Raw genomic sequence first — 23,933 nt, 5'->3', positions numbered from 1 at the left:
TGTTTAGCACCAGAAATAAAAAAGATATTTCCAAGCTGTTATTCTTCTTGCAATTAATTTTTGATATTAGATAGATATGTAGTGATTTATTTTTTTTTCTTTTAATTTTTTTTTTAATTTATATCCAAATTAGCATATAGTGCAACAATGCTTTCAGGACTAGATTCCTTAATGCCCCTTCCCCATTTAGCCCATCCCCCCTCCAGTAACCCTCTGTTTGTTCTCCATATTGAAGAATCTCTTATGTTTTGCTCCCTCCCTGTTTTTATATTATCTTTGTTTCCCTTCCCTTATGTTCATCTGTTTTGTCCCTTAGAGTTCTCATATGAGTGAAGTCATATGATTTTTGTCTTTCTCTGACTAATTTCGCTCAGTATAATACCCTCCAGTTCCATCCACGTAGTTGCACATGGCAAGATTTCATTCTTTTTGATTGCCAAGTAATACTCCGTTGTATGTACATACCACATCTTCTTTATCCATTCATCCATCGGTGGACATTTGGGCTCTTTCCATACTTTGGCTATTGTCGATAGTGCTGCTATAAACATGGGGGTGCATGTGTCCCTTCAAAACACCACACCTGTATCCGTGGATAAATGCCTAGTAGTACAATTGCTGGGTCGTAGGGTAGTTCTATTTTTAGTTTTTTGAGAAACCTCCATACTGTTTTCCAGAGTGGCTGCACGAGCTTGCATTCCCACCAGCAATGCAAAAGAGATCCTCTTTCTCTGCATCCTCGCCAACATCTGTTGTTCCCTCAGTTGTTAATGTTAGCCATTCTGACAGGTGTTAGGTGGTATCTCATTGTGGTTTTGATTTGTATTTCCCTGATGAGGAGGATGTTGAACATTTTCTCATGTGTCGGTTGGCCATCTGGATGTCTTCTTTGGAGAAGTGTCTGTTCATGTCTTCTGCTCATTTCTTCACTGGATTATTTGTTTTTTGGGTGTTGAGTTTGGTAAGTTCTTTGTAGATTTTGGATACTAACCCTTTATGTGATATGTCATTTACAAATATCTTCTCCCATTCTGTCGGTTGCCTTTTAGTTTTGCTGATTGTTTCCTTCGCCGTGCAGAAGCTTTTATTTTGATGAGGTCCCAGTAGTTCATTTTGGGATATGTGTGATTTATTTAACCTCCCACTGTAATAAACAACTTTGTGCATGTTTCTGTGTTTTTAATGAGAGAAACCCAGAAGTTACATTGCTTATTGAAGGGTATGAAGATTTGGGGGGATGGAATTCGAACGCATAGGGTACACAGGGGAAATGTGACAAGTTAGGAAGTGGCACACATTTTTTAGTTTGGTTGAGGATAATTCTACCCTTCCAGTCTTTTTTCTCACCTATGGAAAACTCTCCAAATCTTAAATACATATTGTAAAAAACCTACAGTTGTGAGCCATTGATTCTTATCTTTATTACGTGAATGGAATTTATTTTATTGATTTGTTTGTTGAGTTTTAAGTAGGCTTCATACCCAACGTGGGTGTAGAGATTACTTAATATGTATCTATAATATTAAAAAATATTTTATGTATCTTAGGAAATTTAAAACATAGCCATAAATAAACCCGGTGATGAAACAGTGCACTCCATGTGACGTCACATCTTTAAAGATGAAATTGAGTAAGATGTGAGCAAAATCACGCAGTGGTTGTGAGATGATTAGTCATTTCTGCTTGTTTTAAAACTTTATTTCCCTTTCTTTATTATCTATTATGTCCTACCTCATTTACTTTCTACAGCCAAGAAAATTTTAAAGTTATTTCAGTTTCGGGGTGCCTGGCTGGCTCAGTGAGTGGAGCTTGCCACTCCTGATCTCAGGGTCGTGAGTTCAAGCCCCACGTTGGGCTTGGAGCTTATTTAACAAAATGAAAAATAAGGGGTGCCTGGGTGGCTCAGTCAGTTGAGCATCCGACTTCGGTTCAGGTCATGATCTTACGGTTCATGGGTTCAAGCCCCGTGTCAGGCTCTGTGCTGACAGCTCAGAGCCTGGAGCCTGTTTTAGATTCTGTGTCTCCCTCTCTCTGTGCCCCTCCCCTGCTTGCACCTTGTCTCTCTCAAAAATAATAAATTAACGTTAAAAAAATTTTTTAATAAGAATAAATAAATTAAAAGTCATTTCATTTTCACAAAGTAACAGTCATTTACAATTAATGAAATTACAGGCAATTTTTTTCATTGTACTTCTCTTTTTTCTAAATATTATGAAATGAATGTTTCTTTCAGAACAGTATTTAGCCTTAAAAACATCCTGTACGTTGAGTTCCAGCTACAGCTGAGTAAGGAGAGGCTTTCTCTCCTCAAAGATCAGTATTAGCGTGATGTCAAAAGCAAACAAAAATAACCCAAGGAAAGGAAATTATAGATTAATATCCCTCAGGGACATAGATGCAAAATCCTCCAAATATTAGCAAGCTGAATCCGGCCGCTGAGTAGTTTCTATCCCATGAATGCGAGGTTAATTTAACATGTGACAGTGTATTAATGGGACATGTGGTATTGCTGGCACGGGAACAGAACCGGCCCGGCCGTGTCAGCAGGTGCAGAAGGAAGGAGAGAAAAGCAAGTTATTCTCTTCAGCATCTAAGCATCTCCTGCCCAATGAGGACTAAAAACTCGTAGGAAACTAGGAACAGGAGGGGAGCTTTCCCAGCCCAATTCAGGACGCGCACAGCGCCCGCACACGGTGGCGAGGGTCTACATGCTTTCTGCCCGCGGCTGAGGCACATGACTGGGCTTCCTAGCTCGTGCAGTAAGGCGGAGGGAGGGAGGGAAGTTTCAGCTTGGAAAGGAGCAGTGAAAGAAGTAAGACTTTTTTCACAAATAGCATGATGAAAAAAACCCAACTAGAACTAAGAAAGTTTCAGCAGGTGGCAGCACAGATCAGTACACACCAACCAATTTTGTGTTTACGTGCAGACCCAGAATGGAATTAAACAGTTCCATTCCTAGTAACATCACAAAGAATAAAATACAAAATTAGCAAAGCAAGTGTACGTGCAAGACTCGTATGCCGAAAACTGTAAAAACACTGCTGAGAGAAATTGAAGACCAAATGGGGTGGGGGAAATGGTCCATTTTCATGGTCAGAGGACTCTGTATGTCAGGATGTAGTTCTCTTCAAATTAATCCACAAATTCAGCGCAACCCCTACCAAAATCCCAGCAGTCTTTTTTATAGAAATCGACAGGCTGATTTTAAATTCATTTGGAAATGTAAAGGTCCTAACATAGCCAAAATAATTTGGTACGAGAACAAAGTTATAGGACTTATACTCTGATTTAAAACTTCCTCTAAAGCCACAGTAATCAAAGCATTGTAGTATTGGCACAAGGGTAGGCCTGTTGATCAATGGAACATAATCAGGAGTTCAGAAACAAATCCTCATATTTATGGTCAGTTGACAATTCACTTGATGACACAATAGCCCTGGGACAACATCCACGTGGGAAAAAATGAGCTTAGACCTTTACCTCACACCACCGTATGTAAAAATTAGCTCAACAGGATCAGAGGCCAATAGGTAAAAACCAAAACTATAAAACTTCAAAAAGAACATAAAGCAGAAAATCTGCATGACTTTTGGATTAGACAGAGTTTTTGATTGTACACCAAGAGCATGATCCAGGAAAAAGAAATTGATAGAAAATTGGACTTCCTCAACATTAAAGCTTTTGTGCTTCAAAAATTACTATTAAGAAAATGAAAGATAAGCCACAGATTGGGAGAAAATATTTTCAAGTAATACATGTAACAGTGGACTATGTCTACTGTAGATATATAAAGAACACTTACAGCTCAGTAAGACAAACAATCGAATTTAAAAACATGGCCAAAAAAACCCCCAGGTTTTGGGGTTTATATATATCTGAAGATACATATAAATGGCCCGTAAGCAAATAAGCACATGAACAGATGTTTAACACTAGTAATCATTAGGGAAATAGAAATCAAATCCTTGAGATATTACTACACACCCACTAGAAAGACTATCATCAAAAAGAGACAGTACCAAGTGTTAGGGAGTACATGGAGAAATTGGAACCCTCTTCACTGATAGAAATGTAAAATAGTAGAGCCTCTCTGAAAAAGTTTACAGTGATTTAAAAAGATAAATGCAGAACACCTGGAATTTTACAAAAGAATGAGGCTATACTCCTACCTCATACTGTACATAAAAACGAACCCAAAATGATCAACAACCTTGATGTAGGAGCTAAAACCATAAAGGTCCTAGGAGAACACCGGTAGGTCTTCACGACCTTAGATTTGGCATTGGATTCTTAGATATGATACCAAAAGCATGAGCAACAACAACTATATATATTATATAAATATATATATATGTGATATATATATATATATATAAAAATTGGACTTTATCAAAATCACAAACTTTGTACATCAAAAGACATTATCAAGAAAATTAAAAGACCAACCTTACAGAAGGAGAGAAAATATGCAGAAGAAATATATATGTGTGTCCAGAATATATAAAGAACTCTTCTACTCAGCAGCAAAAAGACAAAGCAATTCAAAAATGGGCAAAGGACTTGAATTGACATTTCTCCAAAGAAGATATGCAAACAACCAGTAATCTCAAAAAGGTGTTTAATATCACTAATCACTAGGGAAATGCAAATCAGAACAATATTGAAATACCCTTCACATCCATCAAGAGGACTATTATTAAGCACATACAAACACACGTGCACGCATACAGAAAACAAGTGTTGGCAAGGATATGGAGAAATTGGAACCCTTGTTCGTTGCTGGCGGGAATGTAAAAAAAGCCACTATGGAGAATGGTTTGGTGGCACCCCAGATAGCTAAACCTAGAATTACCATATGACCCAGCAATTCTACTCTTAAGTACAGACCCAGAGGAACTGCAAGCAGGAACTGAAGCCTGTTTGCACATACATGTTCATACAGCATTATTCACGGTAGCCAAAAGGCGAAACAACCAAATGCCCATCTACAGATGAATCGGTAAACACATCCATACAGCGGGGTATTAGGAAGTCTTAAAAAGGAGCGAAGTTTGAAAAGTTATAGTAGGGATGAATCTTGAAAACACGATGCTAAGTGAAATAAGCCAGACACAAAAGGGGCATCTGTTGTATGATTCAGCTTCAATGAAATACCTAGAATAGGCAAATTCCTGGACTCTGAAAGTAGGTTGGAGGTCACTGGGGCTGGGGGAGGGGAATGGGGACTTGCTGCCCAGTAGAGTTTCTGTTTGGGCTGATGACATTTTGGTTGGACTTAGGTGCTTGCACAACGTTATGTATGTAATTAATGTCACTGAGTTGTACACTTAAAAAATGTTTGTTTAAATGGTGAAATTTATGTCAGGTATTTCACCACAGTCTACCCAGACCTCTCTGTCCTCCAAGTGCCATTTCCTAAGCTTTCCTCCGAGGTAGGTCTGATGGGATAATGGAAACGGAGCATGGTTGGTGCTCCCGTGTAGATGAGCCATCGCTAAGAGCACACCTACAGAGACAGGGTGGACGGTGGCTGTCTGTAGTGGGGCATGGGATTCCTTTGAGGAAATGGGAATGTTCCAGAAGTAGACTGTGGACATGGTTGTAAAACTAAATTTGTGGACACGTTTACATGGATGAATATGCATATATTTATGTAAATATGTACATGTTCATATGTATATAAATATATGGATGTATCTCTTTACAATTAATTTCTGTTGCTGGAAATTTGAACTCTAATGTTTATGTAAAGGCACATAATACCTAAGGTCACTTTGTCCACACTATCAAGTCATAAGTTTAAAAAAATGAAATCAATGCAACCTCTTCTTTGCCAAGAAATTGTCTTGGGTTGTTTTGCGTTACCCTGTCTGCTCTGGAAGCTTGTACCTTTAATGATCTTAGCTATTCCAGTAAATAGGTTTTAAAATATTATCATATTCATTTTGGTGCCAATTAATGCACTTAAGATATTTTATCGATGTTATTTCTGTAGTATATTAACAATGAGGGAACAATATATAGCAATTATTTCAGTTTTAGGAAGCACTTAGCTAGATTAAAAGCTGTAAGTAGCAGATAGTACACTTAAGAATAGTGGTCTACTCGTGGGCTGGGGTGGGTTGGTAGCCGTGGTCTGTGCCTTCTTGTCACAAGGGCGGGTGATAAAATGAATTTAGACCCTAAGATCATGTCGGCCAAGTAACTATCTCTATGAGAAATAAAAACCCCAGAGTGTGCTGTTTTCAGGTCTGTGACTCTTGGGTAAATCCTTTGTTAGTTAGGGTCTGCTGCTCAGGGGAGGTGGGTTTTCAACCCGCAGAGGAGTCAGAACCCAGGCCTTTGCAGCCAGGGCCCATCCCGGGGGGGGCGGGGTGTTTCCCATTCTGGCCTTTGGTATTTGGGCCTTCCGGAGGTTTCTGTCCCCTCATGTACTCGTCCATCATCTCCCAGGGGCAGAATGAACGGGGTCTCCAGGGGCGCCTGCTCCTGGCTGGCTCAGGCATGAGTCAGGGTTGTGGTGAGTTCAAGCCCCCTGTCAGGCATGGAACATACGTGGAGGAAAAGAAGGGTGTCTCTAGAGCTGGCTTCCGGCCACAAGCCGGCGCCCGTCACTGTAGCGGGCGGACGAAGGTGGATGACTCTTAGCGGTCTTGCGCTGCTGTTTCTGGGAGAATCCTCCTTTTGCAGTTACCTTGTTTTTAGTAAAACGTTTATTGCCGTTGTCCCAGGAGGCTATTCTGCTGACCATCCTGTGATCAAAGTCTTTTGGAGAGTTGTGGAAGGGTTCACGGATGAAGAGAAGCGCAAACTGCTCAAGTTTGTAACCAGCTGCTCCCGACCCCCTCTCTTGGGGTTTAAGGTAAGGGCTTCTGTGCCATGCGCTCTGAGCTCCAACTTGTAACCAACGACGACGGCCAGCAGGCCCCATCTGCCCTTTGTTTTCCGGGCAGCATAGTGCTTTTAGAACCCCAGATTCCGGGGTGTTGTTACGTTAGTAGGTGTTTCAGCCAGATCAACTAAGGATTGGCCGTGACTGTATATGAAGGTGCTGGGCCCAGGGTTGACCTGTTGATGTGGTGGGTGTGATCATGATGGCCCGTGGACAGGCCCGGCAGGCTGGTGGGCTCACTGGAATATGAATGACCAGTGTCCTACATCTGTGATGCGTCGTAAGCTGGTTTTCCTACTGAAGGAAACACGAGCTAAAAATGTTGATGTAGTGTATTTGGGAAGAATAAGGTATGAGTAAAAGTGCACTTGACCTTTGAATAACACGGGGTTGGGGCGCACTGACGCCCCCCATGCAATAGAAAACCCACATATAATTTCTGACTCTTCAAAAACTTAACTACTAAATAGGCTGCTGTTGACGAGAAGCCTTACCAATAACAAATGGCCAATTAACACGTGTCTCATATATATTATACATCGTACACTTACTATATAGTACGCCAGAGAAAAGAAAATTTAAAATCGTAAGAGAAGATAAGATACCTTTGTAGTACTGACCTGTATTTATTGAAAACAATCTGCATAGAAGTGGATTCATGCAGTTCAGACCAGTATCGTTCATGGGTCAGTGGTATATTTCTCCCTGGTTGTTCACTGTTACTTATCATTTCTGACAATTAATGATTGCCTCATATAATTCACCTTAATATTAGTGATCAAAATTGGTTAAGGGGCAGTTAGTATGTTTCCCTTATTCGTTGTAAGTTAAAGCAGCATCAGTGGTCTAAGACACACAATGGTGTGTGTGTTTGTGTGTGTGCGCGCGCACGTGTGTGTGTGTGTGTGCAGTACAGAAGGGTATCAATCAGGTGAGCTCGTGCTGTGAGACATCGGGCAGGCTTGCACCTTCCAATAACCTATGTTATTCTTTTCTTTAAATGTCTACTTTGAAATTATTTCAAAAGTGTAGAAAAGTGAGAACTTCTGGTATGTAAATTGCACTTCAGTCAAGCTGTTTTTAAAAAATCAACATCATTAGGGGCGCCTGGCTGGCTCAGTCTAGAGCACGCGACTCTTGATCTCGGGGTTGTGAGTTCAAGCCCCGTGTTGGGTATAGAGCTGACCCAATAAAAAATATTTTTATTTTTTAAAAATAAAAAAATCTTTGGGGCTCCTGGATGGCTCAGTCAGTTAAGCGTCCAGCTCTTGATTGTGGCTCAGGTCATGATCTCATGGTTTGTGAGTTCGAGCCCCACATTGGGCTCTGCACTGACAGTGCAGACCCTGCTTGGGATTCTCTCTCTCTCCCTCTGTCTCTGCCCCTCCCCTGCTCACGTGCTGTCTCTCTCAAAATAAATGAACTTTTTTTTTTTAACTTAAAAAATATTTAAGAACACTTGACATCAGTAGCTTCATACAGCATCTCCATCGTGCGGTCAGAGCTGGAGCCAGCAAGTGGAGGAACGGGAGAGGGGCGGGCATGAGCACAGTGGTCTTACTGTCCACAGGACCTGAGTCGTTGACACTTCAGTTTGGAAGCGGTGATGAGTTAGGATATGAAGATAAACCTGTTTGTGAGTAATAGTCAGTGACATCAGAACTAAAATCACCTTTCTGTCTTCCACATTATCAGAGAGGGAGAAAACAAGCATCCAAAACAAGGCAAACGGTACCAGCCACATGTAGAAAACAGATGTAGCCAGATGTAGAAAACAGCACTCAGAGTCATAAAATAGACACTTAACATTAATGAGAGAACGCCGACCCCTTCCAACAATGAATATACGTAGAATAACGCCATGTGTTAAAGGGTTTAAAAACTCTGCTGTGCACAAGCAACACACCGAAACAGTGATTCACGAAGACTGAGTGATGCTTCTGACCCGGCGTGTAAGCCCTGCCCCCGAAACAACTGTGTGAACCTGCCCTGTGGCCTTATGCGCCAGCACCGACCAGGTACCAAACCAGGCAAACAGCCTGAAGGAAACGTGGCTTTGCTTCTTGGTTCCTCCTGGGCGTGTCGTGGAGTGTGGGGCTGTTGCGTGTGGGGGGCCCACAGAGCAGGAAGAATGCAGGGGGCGGTGCACAAGTGCATGGACCCCTCGGACCCCGGAGAGGGCGTTCACTGGACCGAGTTTTATCATCATCTGGTGATGGAAACAGTTCTATAAACGAAATTCTCCATATGAAGATCGTAATACCGTTACGTAGTTTTATCGGTAACATTCATTATGAGAAACCAGGCTTCTAGTATCTTCCAGTTTCTAAATGACCCCCACACCTAGAGGTAAAAAAAAATATTAAGCACCTACTTTCGTGAAGGGAAGTTTGGAGGACCTGCTCCCATCAAAACTGAGTGGAGGACCCAGAGATTTCTGCCAGCGCCTGGTTAATTAGTCCCAGGCCAGTAAAAATTAGGGGTCTTGCTGGAAGAGGAAGGTTCGGAAGGTTCCAGCCATTTTAGCAGCCTTTGCGGGAGTCTGTGTAAAAGGCCTGTGGGAGCGCTGCAGGTTGGAGGGAGGAGTGTGGGCTTTATGTCGGCGTTTAATTCCCAAATAGTGAAAACCCTCTTGTCCCCTGTTGGGGACCCCACACAGTCATAACTGAGTTGTCACTGTCACATGAGTGTTACTTGTGGAAGTTAGGAGACAGTCTTCCTATCTTGGATTTTTTTCAATGATCTAAAGCCTATTAAATGTAGAATTTAATATAGAGTTGTCAAACATCTTTGCAGCCATCATAAGTTAGGCTCCACAGTTGGAAGAAGTCACCTTGCTGTGTGCGCTCTCCAGTTGGGCTGCGTGCCTGGGGAGGCTGGCGGGACTCGGGTGGGGGAGGAGGGCGGCCCGCGGGTGGAGGACCGCGAGGCAGAGGCGGACGTGCGTGATTTACAGGTCACGAGACTCCTTAGCGCCGGCTTAGCGGCGGCGAACAGCGCCTGCTAAAGCTAATTAAAGTTTAATATGTTCAATGAGTGCAATGGCTACAGACAAAAAGGTCATTACAGCGCTGTAGAAAATTGTTAAGCTGCCATCAGGCCACATAACAAATTGATGGTTTTTCTTACTCTGAATTAATGCAAATTCCCGTTGTGCTCTATTTAATAATGCACGAAATAGTGCCCTTGACTCAGATTGCAGTGAAGAACTTCATTTTTTTTTTTTTTTTTTTACTTTTAAGACTCCAAGTGGGAAATTCAATTAGCATTCTGAACGGAAAGCCAAACCGGGACATTTTACTCCAAATGCCCTTGAGCTCTTCCCGCCCAGACCGTTGCTCGCCCTCCTTCCCCGCACCTGCCCTCCTGTCTCACCGTGTGATGCTTTCATCGCAGTTTATTCAAGCATTGCAGAAAATTATTGTCCTCAATGCACTCAAAAGGCTAAATAATAAATGTAATATCCTTTCTGTTTCTCTTTTGGATCCTGTTTTGACACTTTTATGAGACACTTAAAATAGCATATGAACTGTAATTGTTTTATTATTTTTTTTGAACTGTAATTGTTTTAAAAGACAGTGGTTTTTAGCACATACCGTATGCCACGTATACTGTTTGAATAAGCGCTTTTTTTTTAAACATTTATTTATTTTTGAGAGACAGAGTGCAAGTGGGGGGAGGGCAGAGAGAGAGGGAGACACAGAATCCGAAGCAGGCTCTGGGCTCCGAGCTGTCGGCACAGAGCCTGGTGTGAGGCCTGAACTCACAAACCGTGAGATTATGACCTGAGCTTAAATTAAATTTTTTTTAATGTTTATTCATTTTTGAGAGAGAGAGAGAGAGAGAGACAGAGCATGAGCAGGGGAGGGGCAGAGAGAGAGGGAGACACAATCCGAAGCAGGCTCCAGGTGCCGAGCGGTCAGCGCAGGGCCCGACGCGAGGCTCAGTCTCACGGACCGTGACGTCATGACCTGAGCTGAAGTCGGATGCTCAACCGACTGAGCCCCCCAGGCTCCCTAAACGAAGTTCTTCATTGAACAGTGGAGAGATGTCCAGGGGCTGATTGGTAAGAAGCGTGTAAGTCTCCATCCGGCGTTCTGTGGGCTGTTCTCTTAACCCAGTTTTGCCCACGTCGTAAAATACACACTAAATTCAACATATAAACGAAACAAAACCAGCTGGAACGCAATTTGGGCCAGTTGGGTGCCTGTTGTGCTGGGTGACATGGTCTCCTGGAGTCCCCGTCAGAGGAGGGACTTGGTTCCAATTTTGCTCGCTCGTTTCCACTACAGTGGTTGGTAGGTAATTATTTTTTATACTGTTTGACCATAATTCTTAAATATAATTTAAGCTGATTGTGTGCTCAGTCATGTAGGCCTTTTTTTCACTCAACGTCACATCAGGGTCATTTTTCCTCATATTAAGTCATCTTTGAAATATTTTTAATAAACGTCCTAATGTCCAATCATGTGAATTTGCCACAGTTTACTTCCTGTTCCATCAGTTGTTTACAAGCCTTCCTTCCTACTGGTGTGGGGACCATCTTCATGCATAAACCTCCGTCCAGGTCTGCGACCACTGGTGCACAATACAGTCCTGGGGGTGGAGGTCATGGGATGTGGGTGTGTAGGCGCCAGACTGCCCTTCACGGACAGTTACGCGGGTCATGGCCTGGAGAGGAGGGTTCAGAGAAGGTGCCAGTGGGTGTGCGCGTGAGCAGGGGCCGGGTCGTACGTCTGCCTGGGTGCTGGCTTTGGAAGCACAGGCTCTCTTGTCACAGCTCTGGGGAGGAAGGGCACTGACCCGCAGCTGAAACCACCCTGGTTCTGGATAACCCCACCCCACCCCCCACCCCCCACCCCCGGCACCCATGTGGGTAGGCCGCCGTTTTGCTTTCTGGGCCCCGTGTTCTGCACCGGGACACAGGGGGTGCGGCACACTGGGTGTCTGGAATCCTGTAGTCATGGAGCGCGAAAGCCACGCATGCCCGAGAGTTAGCAGATTCAGGCTTTTGGGATGAAGACCGTCTCCACGTCTTCGCGTCCGCGCTGGAAGAGAACACGGAAGGCCCGGCCTGTGTGTGATGAATGTCTGTGTATAAGAGAAGGATGGAGCCCCCGGTCGTTTGTAGCCAGCGAAGGATTGGCATTTCCAGAGGTCTCACGCTCAGCCTGCCTGGTCAGTTTAGCCTGCAGATACGCCTGCACAGGTGTGAAATAACTGAAGCACGTGCTTATTCACAGCATCAGTATTTGTAAAAATAAGGAAATGAGTAATGCCCATCAACGAACTGCTACATACGTCTAGTGCAACACTGTGCAGCCTCAGAAGCAGGAAGCTGGATCGATACAGAAAGATCGTAAAGACACATTTTCAAGGGAAGACTTACACACGGCACTGTACGTACGCATCGTGCTAAAGTTTCATATTTTTTACGTACTTATTTAACTTTTTTGACGTTTATTTATTGAGAGACAGACATAGAGCATGCGCAGGGGAGGGGCAGAGAGAGGGGGAGACACAGAATCCGACGCAGGCTCCAGGCTCCGAGCTGTCAGCACAGAGCCCGATGTGGGGCTCAAACCCACAAACCATGATCGGGAGATCATGACCCGAGCCAAAGTCGGACGCTCAACCGACTGAGCCACCCAGGCACCCAACATTTCATAGTTTTTAAATGGGGAGGGAGAACATAATTTTTTAAGTAGGCTCCACACCCAGCATGAAGCCTAATAACATGGGGCTTGAACTCATGACCCCAAGATCAAGATCTGAGCTGAGATCAAGAGTCAGATGCTTAACCAACTGACCACCCAGGCACCCTGAAAAATTTTTTTTCTATTTACTCTTTTTCAAATTTTTATGTATTCTTATTTTTTTTAACGTTTATTTATTTTTTGAGAGACAGAGCTTGAGCAGGGGAGGGGCAGAGAGAGAGAGGGAGTCACAGAATCCGAAGCAGGCTCCAGGCTCTCAGCTGTCAGCACAGAGCCCGACGTGGGGCTTGAACTCATGGACTGTGAGGTCATGACCTGAGCTGAAGTCGCATGCTTAACCGACTGAGCCACCCAGGCGCCCCTTCAAATTTTTATTTAGATTCTAGTCAGTTAACTTACCGTGCAATATTGGTTTCAAAAGTAGAATTCAGTGATTCCTCACTTACATACCACACCCAGTGCTCAGCACAAGTGCCCTCCTTATACCCATCCCCCATCCAGCCCATCCCCCACCCATCAGTTTGTTCTCTACTGTGGAGGGCCTCTTATGGTTTGTGTCCCTTTCTCTTTTTTTTTCCTTTCTTTCCCCCTCCCATATGTTCATCTGTCGTGTTTCTTAAATTCCACATAGGAGTGAAGTCATATGGCATCTTTCTCGGACTTATTTTTCTTAGCATGAAACACTAGCTCCAGCCACATGGTTGCAAATGGCAAGATTTCATTTTTTATGGCTGAGTAGTAGTCCATTGTGTGTGTGTGTGTGTGTGTGTGTGTGTGTGTGTATGTGTATACACACACACACACACATACACCACGTTTTCTTTATCCATTCATCAGTGGGTGAGCGTTTGGGTTGCTTCCATAGTTTGGCTGTTGTTGATAGTGCTGCTATAAACACTGGGGTGTATGTACCCCTTTCGAATCTGTATTTTTGTATCCTTTGGATAAATACCTATTAGTGCAGTTGCCGGGTCGCAGGGTAGTTCTGTTTTTAACTTTTTGAGGACCCTCCACACTGTTTTCCAGAGTGGCTGCACCAATCTGCATTGCCACCAACAGTGTAACGTCGTTCCCGTTTCTCCACGTCCTCACCAACACCTGTTGTTTCTTGTGTTTTCGTGTTTCTTTGATTTTAGCCATTCTGACAGGCGTGAGGGGGTATCTCATTGTGGGTTTGATTGGTATTTCCCTGATGATGAGTGATGTTGAGTATCTTTTTATGTCTGTTGGCCATCTGGATGTCGTTGGAAAAGTGTTCATCTCTTCTGCCCATTTCTTCACTGGATTATTTGGTTTTGGGGGGTATTAAGTTTGAAAAGTTCTTTATAGATTTTGGAGAAAATATTTTCTTGTATGTGCACTAATCTCTGTGGGACAATACTTAAGACCCCCAAATATTACTGCTCAGGGGACGGGGGCTGGGCAGCTGGGACAGCAGGATGAGAATGTTTACACCGTGCCTTAAAAAATAACCAGAGTGATATCATCAGGTCTAGAAAATAATCACATTCATCCCCTGGTACCGTCAGTGCTCCCGGTACAAACAAGCCCCGGGCCGTCCGCCGTGCTTGCTTGGTGCCTGGCTTTGCTCTTTTCTCCTTCTGGCCTGTGCTGTCTGTCTCCCTCTCGTCTGGCACTTTGTGGTGTGATTACTGGAGGAGCTGGGTCGTTCCTCCTGCATGTCATTAGGGGTCGTGAGAGGTCTCATCAGCTTCCAGATCTGAGCTTTCCTCTTTTGGCGGTAACGTTGCATGGATGACGTCCGCTCTATGTTTTCCGACTTGAGCACCACGGATCCGGTGCCGGGGAGTCAGCGGTGCGCGGTGCTGAGACCGGCGTGCGCGCCTGGGGTCGCTGGTTTGGCCGTCTGTCACAGAGGCCCCTTGTGGACACTCCCTAGATCCATTCCTGGCTTTTTTTTTCTTTTTTAGTGTGTCTTTATTTAGAGAGAGAGAGAGAGAGAGAGAAGAGCACGCACACACATGCCAGCGGGGGAGGGGCAGAGGGAGCATCCCAGCAGACTCCACTCTGTGCTGTCAGCCCAGAGCCTGACGCAGGGCTCGTTCGAACTCACAAATCGCGAGATCACGACCTGAGCTGAAATCGAGTCAGACACCCATCCAGCCGAGCCATCCGGGTGCCCCTGAATCCACTCTGTAGCGTAGGGGTGCGGCCGAGCCACCAGGCGCCCCGGAATCTACTCTGTAACCGGGGGTGAGACAACTGCATCAGCTGTGTTCCCGCTGCCTCATCTGTCCACTTATTAGCTGGAATTTTCTATAAAGAAAAACTTTATTTTTTCTCTTCAACTGTTTGGTTCCCCTGTGAACAAGTCACGATCACCCTTCAGCTTCCAGTGTTCGGAATATCGAGTGGGTGAGCCCACATCTCCTACAGGCAGGCGTACCTCTGGTTCCCTCACTACCACGGTGAACGCTCGGGCTTTAACGTGCTCTGCGTTTCAGGCCGTTGCTGTCATTCTTTTTGATATTCAGAGTGCCCTCCTGTGGGCAGGGGTGCCTCCAGGTGGGCCCTTTAACCCACGGAGTTCGGGGAGGCTTTCTTGCTTTCTGGTGTGACAGATGGTGACATGTGTCATGTGCGCTTCTGGGCTCCACGTGGAATCCAGATTTCCCCCAGGAGGCCTGGCTCCTTTCGGTGAGAAATGGGACTGTAGAGACCAAACCTGCGTGCTTAGTCTGTTCCTTGTCACGCGTGGGGATTGTTTGCGGCCTTTGCAGGGGACAGTTAGGAAATGGTGTTTTTTTTCCCCTGAAGAGAAACACATATCACAAGTTCAAACTGAGACTTCCAGTTCAAATGTCGGCTTGTATTTGATTTTATATTTACATCTTGTTTTGCCACTGACGATCTTGGTTTCAGTTTTCTCCTTGGCTTCATCTCCTGCTGAGTCCCAGGACCGCACAGTTACAGTCCTTTGTGCCTGTGCACTACTTACGTGTAACACGACCGCGGCTTTGGAACCACACTCGGGATGATGCCTCCCTGCGTGACAAAGCCGTCAGTGCACAGGCTCATTGTTTCATTTTGCTTTTGGTATTTAGACGTTGTCCCCCCCCCCCCTTTTTTTAAATGTTTATTTATTTTGAGAGAAAGAGTGGGGGGTGGGCAGGGGAAGAATCCCAAGCAGGCTCCATGCTCATCGAAGACCTGACACAGGACTTGACCCCACGACCCTGAGATCATGGCCTGAGCGGAAATCAAGAGTCAGACGCTCAACCGACTGAGCCACCCGGCACCCCTTTCTCTCCCCTTTTGAGTGAATTTGTTTCTTGGGGGTTTGTTTGTTTTGTTTTGTTTTGTTTTTGAGTGAATTTGGTCCTTGTTTTCTGTTACCCCATCCACATGGCCGTCCCGCCTGCCTGCAGAGTGTGCTGGTCTGGAGAAGACCGCCCCCCCCACCCCCTCCCTGCCCCGGGTGCCTTCTTTCCCACATTTCCACAGAAACAAACAGGCCTCTGTATTCAAGTCTTCACCCTCTTAGCTTCTTGAATTTTAAACAGATTTTCAAAAAACTGAAACACAATGCCTTAGAGGCCCTATTTACCAAACAGGTTATTTTTCCCATGAATGAGCGCTATTCTCGTCCTGTTCCCTACACGGAGTGTAGTCTGGGGTGCGGTGAAACACCGAAAGTCTTTTGGGGAAATGTGACCACAGCAACTTTTTACTGTTTGAAGCAGGTGAGTTTTGTGTGCTTCTTAAGACATTCATTCAACAGCCTGCCTGTTAAAGCCACCCCGTGCACCCCTGTCTTTTCAGGAGCTGTACCCCGCGTTCTGCATTCACAACGGAGGCTCTGACCTCGAGCGGCTCCCCACGGCCAGCACCTGCATGAACCTGCTGAAGCTGCCCGAGTTCTACGACGAGACGCTTCTGCGCAGTAAGCTTCTCTACGCTATCGAATGTGCTGCTGGCTTCGAGCTGAGCTGAGCGGAGGCCGGAACTGACCCTCTGCAGAGAACCGACCGGTGCCCACAGCACAGGCAGCACCCCCCGGCCGCCGAGGGCGCTGGGGCCGGGCTCCCGCAGCTCTCCGCGTACCCCCATCCCTCATTCCACCCCCTCCATTGTCTAGATGGTCCAGTAAGTCACAGTCACTTACTTAGACGGACACTGCTTTTCAGATAACTTAGAATAACAAGGGTTACGTGCCATGCGGCTACGTTAGTAATTTGCCAACAAGAGCACAGTTTTAAGACTAGTGGCGACTCAGTGAAATTAACCAAAGATGAAGCTTTGGCTTTGCTGGTGGACTCGAGCCTCCCTCCGCCGGCGGGGCTCCTGGCGGGGCTCTTGGAGGGCGGCGCGTGCTCCGTCCGCAGAGACGTGGGGTCTGAGACGTGGAGACGTCACTCTCAGGGCCCGCTGCTTCTCGTGTGGCTGAATTGTTTACAGTCCTAATTGTTAAAACGAAAGGCATTTTCTCTCCTGCTGCCTTTTCCCAAAGTGGTTAGGTCTGGAAAATACACAACGTGATCATATTTTATTTGTGCTGTTTAAGCCATTCCCCTGCACGGGACTAGCATGCTTGTTTCGGGGTACCGAGGACCGCTCCGTGGTGGCTTGGGTACTCCCGTGTGTGGGTGTGTGCGAGGGGACGTTCATCCCTCTTCCCTTCCTGGCTGCACGCTGTGGCGGGAGAGCTCCCGGGAGAGGGGAGGGTCTCGTCCAGGCCCCACGGCACGCGTGGCCTCTGAGAAGTGGCGACGTGGGGAGAACAGACACTGGCATCGGAGTCACTTGCACCAAAGGGGCGGCTGCGGCTTTGCACTCAGTGTGGCCCCCTGTGGCCGGGCCATCCGCGGCCCACCGCCCTCCTACCCCGGGGCACGCGCCCCCCTCCCGGATGCGTGGGGTAATGCGCCGCCTACGCCCTCCCCTGCGCCCTCCGCTTCTCGAAGGTGCTGCTTCTGGAGAAAGACCGGCGGGTCCCACGCGGGCCCGGGGGAGGGGCGTTGTAACTGTCTCTTAAAAAGGCACTTTATCGGGACCTTCCTTGTTGCTGGGTGATTCCGGTCTCTGAAAACGGAGTGCGTCAGAGCGGCCCTCCCTCCCAACCAGGGGAGCAGGGGATCGGTGGGGGCGTGGAAGGGAGTGGGGGGGGGGGGCGTGGAGGGCCCAGTGGCTACTCCCCACCCCCCCCCCAGCATTTCCTGTCACGGGGGCTGGGGGCCGTGCTGTGGAAGTGACCAGAATTAGCAATATGCTTTTAAATGCGGGGAAACTGAATGACACTTTTAAGACAATGACCATTATCAAAACAAAATGTATAATTTCGTAATTTGAATAATAAATTAAGTGTTTAAATGCTATTTGTAGTCTTGATATACAGAAATAAAATAATTAGGGTTTGTCCTTGGTTTTATTTTTATTTCAGGTTGGTTTATGGTGAATGTTCTGTATCTTCTTTACGTATTTGTGTATTTTATTATCCGTATTTTGAAAATGGATTATCTGGGACTGAGGGGGATGGGCAGTTCTACTTCCTTGGGTTTTTTTTCTCAGCTGCTCTGAGCTTACTTATTTATTTGTATGTTCCAGTGGTTACATATTTGCATTAAATATTTTCCCCAAGATTGTGTTGGAGTCCACCGAAGTCATTGTGATCACTTGTGGTCTGCCCTGCTGAAACGACCAAGATCCTCAGTATGCGCTGGTTTTGTCACGGACGTTCGAATGGCGCCAGGTGACCCGCGTGACAGCAGCCTGTGATCGTTCCCGCGAAGCCGGTAGAGTCCGCAGGAGCGCCTGCCGTCGGAACGCACCGAGAGGCTCTGGCAGACGGACCTGTGACGGCCCTTCCCGCGGCCCCCGGCGACCTGACTGCACAGCCCCCTGCCTGGGAGTGACCGCCCCCTTCCCAGCCTCTTGGTGGGCCGAAGAGGACGTTGTTGAGAAAAATCATACCTGAGGCAACACTCTCCTTGCTCTGCTGTACTTTGTGCGCCCTGCTGGCAGCTCTGCGCTCGAACCTGAACGTCGAGTCCCCGGGGGGTTAGGCCAGGCACTTCTCACAAGCTGTCGCCTGCAGGTGGATTTTAGCCGGTAACCCAAAAGGGCACCGAGTTATGGCTGCACAGATGGCCAAAGCTTGGGAAGATCTGTTTAAAGAAAATTAAGATCACGTGTTGCTAGTTTCTCGTGGCTGCCATAATGTGACCACAGACGGGTGCCCGTAACAACATCTGTTCTCGGTGTTGGAGGCCCGGAGGCTCCCTGTGGGGAGGAATCTGTTCTTTGCCTCTTCCCCCTTCTGGTGGCTGCTGACGCCCCCGGGCTGACGTCACATCTTCTGCCCGCGTCAAATCTCTGTCTGCGTTTCTCCTCTATGGACGCTGGTCCAGTGGAATTCGGGCCCCAGGATCAGCCAGCGACCTCAAGATCCTCGATTACATCTGCAAAGACCTTTTTATCCAAGTAGTGTCCATTCACAGGTCCTAGGGGACATGAGCCTCTGTTGGAGGCCGAGAGGCGAAGTTCGCCGCGCCGTACGACAGGCGGAGCAGCACGGTGGACGTGCCCTTTAACTTGAAAGTTGGGAACCTCTAACTCCCGCGTGGCCGTGGCCCCCAGAGCCCTGCGCAAGTCCATCCTTTGCCATCAGGGAGTGCAGGGTCACACTGGATCGGTGTTACCCAGACTGGAACGAGGTGATCCAGGGAGGAACTCACAAGTCTGCATCTTTTCTAAGCTAGTTTATTCATTTTGAGGGTGAGAAAGTGTGAGCGGGACAGGGGCAGAGAGAGAATCCCAGGCAGTCTCCCAGCTGTGCATGCAGAGCCCGATGCGGGGCTCGAACCCACAACCCTGAGATCATGACCTGAGCTGAAATCAGGAGTCAGACGCTCAACCGACTGAGCCACCCAGGCACCCCCACAAGTCTGCATTTTTAAAGGGTCCCAGTCCTTCCTGGGAGGCTGTTGGAAAATGATTACGCAGCCTCAGACACTCCTGAGCGGCCAAGACCCTCCTGTCTGGGGCCGCCGCAAGTCGGAACCGACGTGCGTAGAGTCTGTGTCCGCTGTCCTGGGCAGTACCGGGCTCTCTGCTGCTGGGGCAGGTCCGTTCCCTCCAGCTCAGGGGCCCCAGCCAGGGCTCCGAAGGATGGGCAGGGTCCCCCTGTGTCCCCCCCACGCCCGCCGCAGGCACACAGGAGGAGGGTCTCCAGGGATTCTGGGCCAGACCTTGTGTCTGTGTCTAGCAGCGGCTCCCTGCTTGGCTTCCGGGTCGACCTCCCAGACCCCGTGGGCCCAGGACACCTGCTGAACCCGCAGCCGGGCCCCAGATCATTGGCCCACCTCCCCCTCCCCACACTGCCGCCCCACGCACCCTGCCAGCTCTCCTCCCAGAACCGCCAAGCTGAGGACCTCTTGCCATGTTCTGCCACCTCCCTGTTCTCTGCTGCGGCCTCAGGTTTGCCTGGATCTGAGGTGCCTCCCGGCGTCCCCCTACTTCTGCCCTCACTCACCTCCAGTCTGTTTTCAACTCCGTCGCCAAAGAAGACCCTGGATCCTCGGCCGGTCTTTGTCATTAGTCCGGGTGGGACTTTCTGGCATCTCCCAGTAAGAGCCACCAGTAACACCCAGATCCCTCTCTCTTGCTGACTGGGCCCCACCGGCGGCTTTGGTTTCCTTCCCTGGCCTCAGGGCCTTTGCACTCGCTCCCTAAGCATGAAGTTCTTCCCACAGACACTCAGGTGGCTCCCCCCTCACTTTCCTCAGGCAGTTCTTGGCTCGGTGTCCCTTTCCTTCCCCAACCCCTCTCTGTCCCCATCATGACCTTTTGTGATGCATAGCTGCCTCAGTGGCACTGGCTTCATTTTCATCTAAACTGCTGTATCCCAGCGCCTAGAATAACGCCTAGCGCACAGGTGCTCAGTAATTGTTGAACGAACTTGCTTCACGAAGGAAGAAAGGGTTTGCTAACCACAGTAGGCTGCAAGTGAACGCCTCTGTGGATGCTCAGAGTGTGACTCCTTGGGCCCAGATTAGAAACCTTTTGCGAACAGAGTTAACGAGAAGCTGATGATCTTTACGGCCTGCCCTGCCCTTCCGGCCCCAGAACGGACCCTTTCTGGGGCACTGCTCCTTTACTGGGGACTTTGGTCCTGCAGTCCTGAGAAAAGGGGGCTTTGTCAGCCTCCCCGCTGCTGGTTACCAGCTAACCCTCGGTCCTCCCTATGTCCCCAGACCCGCGCAGGCTCCATCCGGTAGGCGCACGTGAGGCTGTGGCATTAACGGTGTGACAGACAAGCCCCTGCTCTCCAGTCCCAGTCTGTCCTGGCTTCTCTTAGCGACAGCTCCCTACCGGCCACCATCAGGAGCCAGTCAGTCGTCTTGAAACTTGAACCTCGTCAGAGAACCAGCCGGACTGTCCGACTTGTGTCCTCACGTGGTGACTTTAAGATGATAGGATATAATTTTTTTTAAGTTTGTTTATTTTGAGAGAGCGATGGCGGGGGGAGGGGCAGGGGGAGAGGGAGGGAGAGAATCCCAAGCAGACTCTGTGCCACCAGCACAGCGCGCAGCCTGGGGCTCGAACCCACAAACCATGAGATCATGACCTGAGCCGAAGTTAGATGCCCAACCGACTGAGCCACCCAGGAGCCCCAAGCAAGGCTTTTAACAAAAGTCTTTAAGTTTAGGGGCGCCTGGGTGGCTCGGTTACTTAAGCCTCTGACTTCGGCTCAGGTCGCGATCTCATGGTTTGTGGGTTCGAGCCCCGCGTCCCGCTCTGTGCTGACGGCTCGGAGCCTGGAGCCTGCTTCCGATTCTGTGTCTCCCTCTCTCCCCGCCCCTCCCCCACTTGAACTTTGTCTCTGTCTCTCAAAAATAAACAAATTCTTTTTAAGTCCCAAAGTTTAAAACCCCATTGCCTTCCTTCCCCAAAATGTTGCACATGGGCAAGCACTTCCACTTGCAGGGTTAAACCGAGACGTGGAAACGTTCAACCAGGCTCGTACGTAGGCTCTTACAGCGACATTACGCACAGTAGAAGAAAGACTGATGGGGAGTGAACAGCAAATCTCTGCACAGGACACCCGAAACACAGGCACAGAAGCGGAAACAGATGGCTGGGCCGCCTCAAAGTGTGCAGCCTCTGCACCGCAAAGGAGTCACCGACAGAATGAGACGGTGGCCTGCAGGTTGGGAGAAAATACGTGCAGACCACGTATCCGTCCGGGGGTTGGTATCTGAAGTGCACCAGGAGCTTCAGAGCAGAAGCAGCCAGCTTAAAAAATGGACCAAGGACCTGAGCACACATTTCTCCAAAGAAGACGTCCAGCCAGCCAGCAGACACGCGAAAAGATGCCCGACATCGCTCATCACCAGGAAACGCGAATCAAGCCCACAGCGAGAGGTGACCTCACGCTGGTCGGGACGGCAGAAGTCAGCAACACAGCGACGACAGGTGCTGGCGAGGACGCGGAGCAAAAGGAACCCTCCTGCACCGCCGGAGGGCACGCAAGCTGGGGCGGCCACCGTGGAGAGCAGTACGGAGGGTCCTCGGAACGTTAAAAGTGTAAATACCGCCAATCCCATTTCTGGGTATTTACCCAAAGGAAGCGACATCAGTGTCTCACGGCAGCATCCTTCACGGTAGCTGAGACGTGGAAACAACCTAAGTGTCCACGGATGGATGGGTGGACGAGATGGGGGGGCTCGGGTGACAGAGCCGTGGCGGTATTCCGCCATGAAGAAGGAAACCCTGCCTGCCGCGTGTGGCGGCCCGGACTCACCGGGGGACCCTCCGCTCGGCGAGGCATTCCCCCACACGACGACAGATGCCGCGTGATCTCCCCTGTACGCGGACCCTGACCAAGCAGAACTCCTGGAGGCACGGAGAACGGGGGCTGCCAGGGGCCTGGTGGAGCAGGGGGGCCGGCCACCCCGTGCGCGGCGAGCGGCGCCCTGTGCCCTCCCCACACACGGAGCAACCCGGGTGGTGGCCGTGGGCGCGGCCGCCGTTCCAAGTGCACCGCGTGCGCGCCTGTGAAATCACGCCCAGCCCGAGCAGGTGCAGTTCTTGCCGATCATACCACAGCAACGCTGGAGAAAAACGAAAAAAACGAACGATGCCCTGCATGGTCCTCGGGGCTCGGCGGCCCCTCCCCTGGCGCTGCAGGCTCGGGACGCCGCTGTCAGTCCTGCAGGGCTTAACACGTGACCCCTGCAACCCTAGGACACAGCGCCTGGGAAGCCCCAGCGTCAACCACCAGTGACTGAGCCTAAAGGCCTACAGTTACGCACGTCGCAAGGGGGCCGAACCCCAGGTCTCTAAATTTCTCTCATCTGGGCAAGATGTTTGTTCGCTTAGACGCAGCCTTTTCCCTTTGAAACAGACTACCTTTTCGGACACTTTTCGCTTCGAAGCCAAACCACCCGACGCACACATTCAGCACCCAGGACGACGTACCCAGGATCCATCCAGCACCCAGGACGGGAGACGGTCCGGCAGCGATCGACTCCAGCTGCTTCTTACGCGGGATTTGCCGCTTCTCTGGCACCACTACCCACATGTCCAGCGCACGGCCGCGTCCCCCCCCCCCCCCCAAACTCGTAACCCAGGAGGGGATCGGCCGCCAGGGCAGAGCCATCACGCCGGGCAGTGGCTTCAGCAGCGCAGACCAGGTGTCCCCGAGGCTGCGCGTCTCTCACGGCACAGGGACCCCGTCCCGCCCGAACACGAGCCCCCAGAGCCGCCTCCACGTCTGCTCGGTCCCCTTCTCACCCCTCGTGCCGCGTTTGTCCCGTGACTCTGTCTCGTGCTTTGTTTTGTGTAACGAGTCAGGAGCCAAGTTAAACACGACGTGAGCTGTCCCTGAGTGTGGAGCCGGGGACCCGCTGTAACCTTGCGGTATGACCGCGTAGACGGCATCACGGAGAGATGGGACCGGTGCCCAAGGCAGAGACGGGAGCCCTCCGGAGAGGCTCACCGGATGCCCAGCCCGCCGCCCCTGTGGTCTGGGACCCCCAGTGCTGGAGCCACGGGAAATTAACCTGTCTCCCTCCTGCGGGGACCCTGACCCGTCCCCTCCTGCCACCAGCCCAGCGCCACCTGCCCTTCCCTTGGGCTCTGTGACACCGCGGCTTGAGCGGGTCACAGGGTCCTCTGTCCCCCAGCCGTGTCTTCCCCGCAGCTTGGCTGGGGCTCTCCCGGGGGGCCTCCTCTGTTCTGTGCCCAGGGGGTCACCGCGTCCTGTCCACACACAGGCGACTCACGGCCGGGTCCTCAGCTCACACCTCCCTTTGTGCCCCACCTTCTTGCTTCGTGCACCCTGCTTGGATACCGCAGGGCGC

At 49.1% G+C, this 23,933-nt stretch overlaps 1 protein-coding gene across 4 annotated transcripts in view; it reads left to right on the top strand.

The window, feature by feature from the left end:
- Positions 1-18,207, top strand: part of UBE3C (ubiquitin protein ligase E3C) — a 119,714-nt gene extending 101,507 nt beyond the window's left edge. For all 4 annotated transcript variants that reach the window (XM_027051261.2, XM_053217799.1, XM_053217800.1 and 1 more), the window contains 2 exons: positions 6,732-6,862; positions 16,393-18,207. In XM_027051261.2, the coding sequence (XP_026907062.1) occupies positions 6,732-6,862; positions 16,393-16,563 (302 nt within the window). In that variant the 3' untranslated portion in view covers positions 16,564-18,207. The remainder of the gene's footprint in view (positions 1-6,731; positions 6,863-16,392) is intronic.
- The last annotated feature ends 5,726 nt before the right edge of the window (positions 18,208-23,933 follow it).

This window comes from Acinonyx jubatus, chromosome A2 (assembly GCF_027475565.1).
Source record: "Acinonyx jubatus isolate Ajub_Pintada_27869175 chromosome A2, VMU_Ajub_asm_v1.0, whole genome shotgun sequence".
NCBI classification, from domain to species: Eukaryota; Metazoa; Chordata; class Mammalia; order Carnivora; family Felidae; genus Acinonyx; species Acinonyx jubatus.
This window is presented reverse-complemented; position numbering and strand designations above follow the sequence as displayed.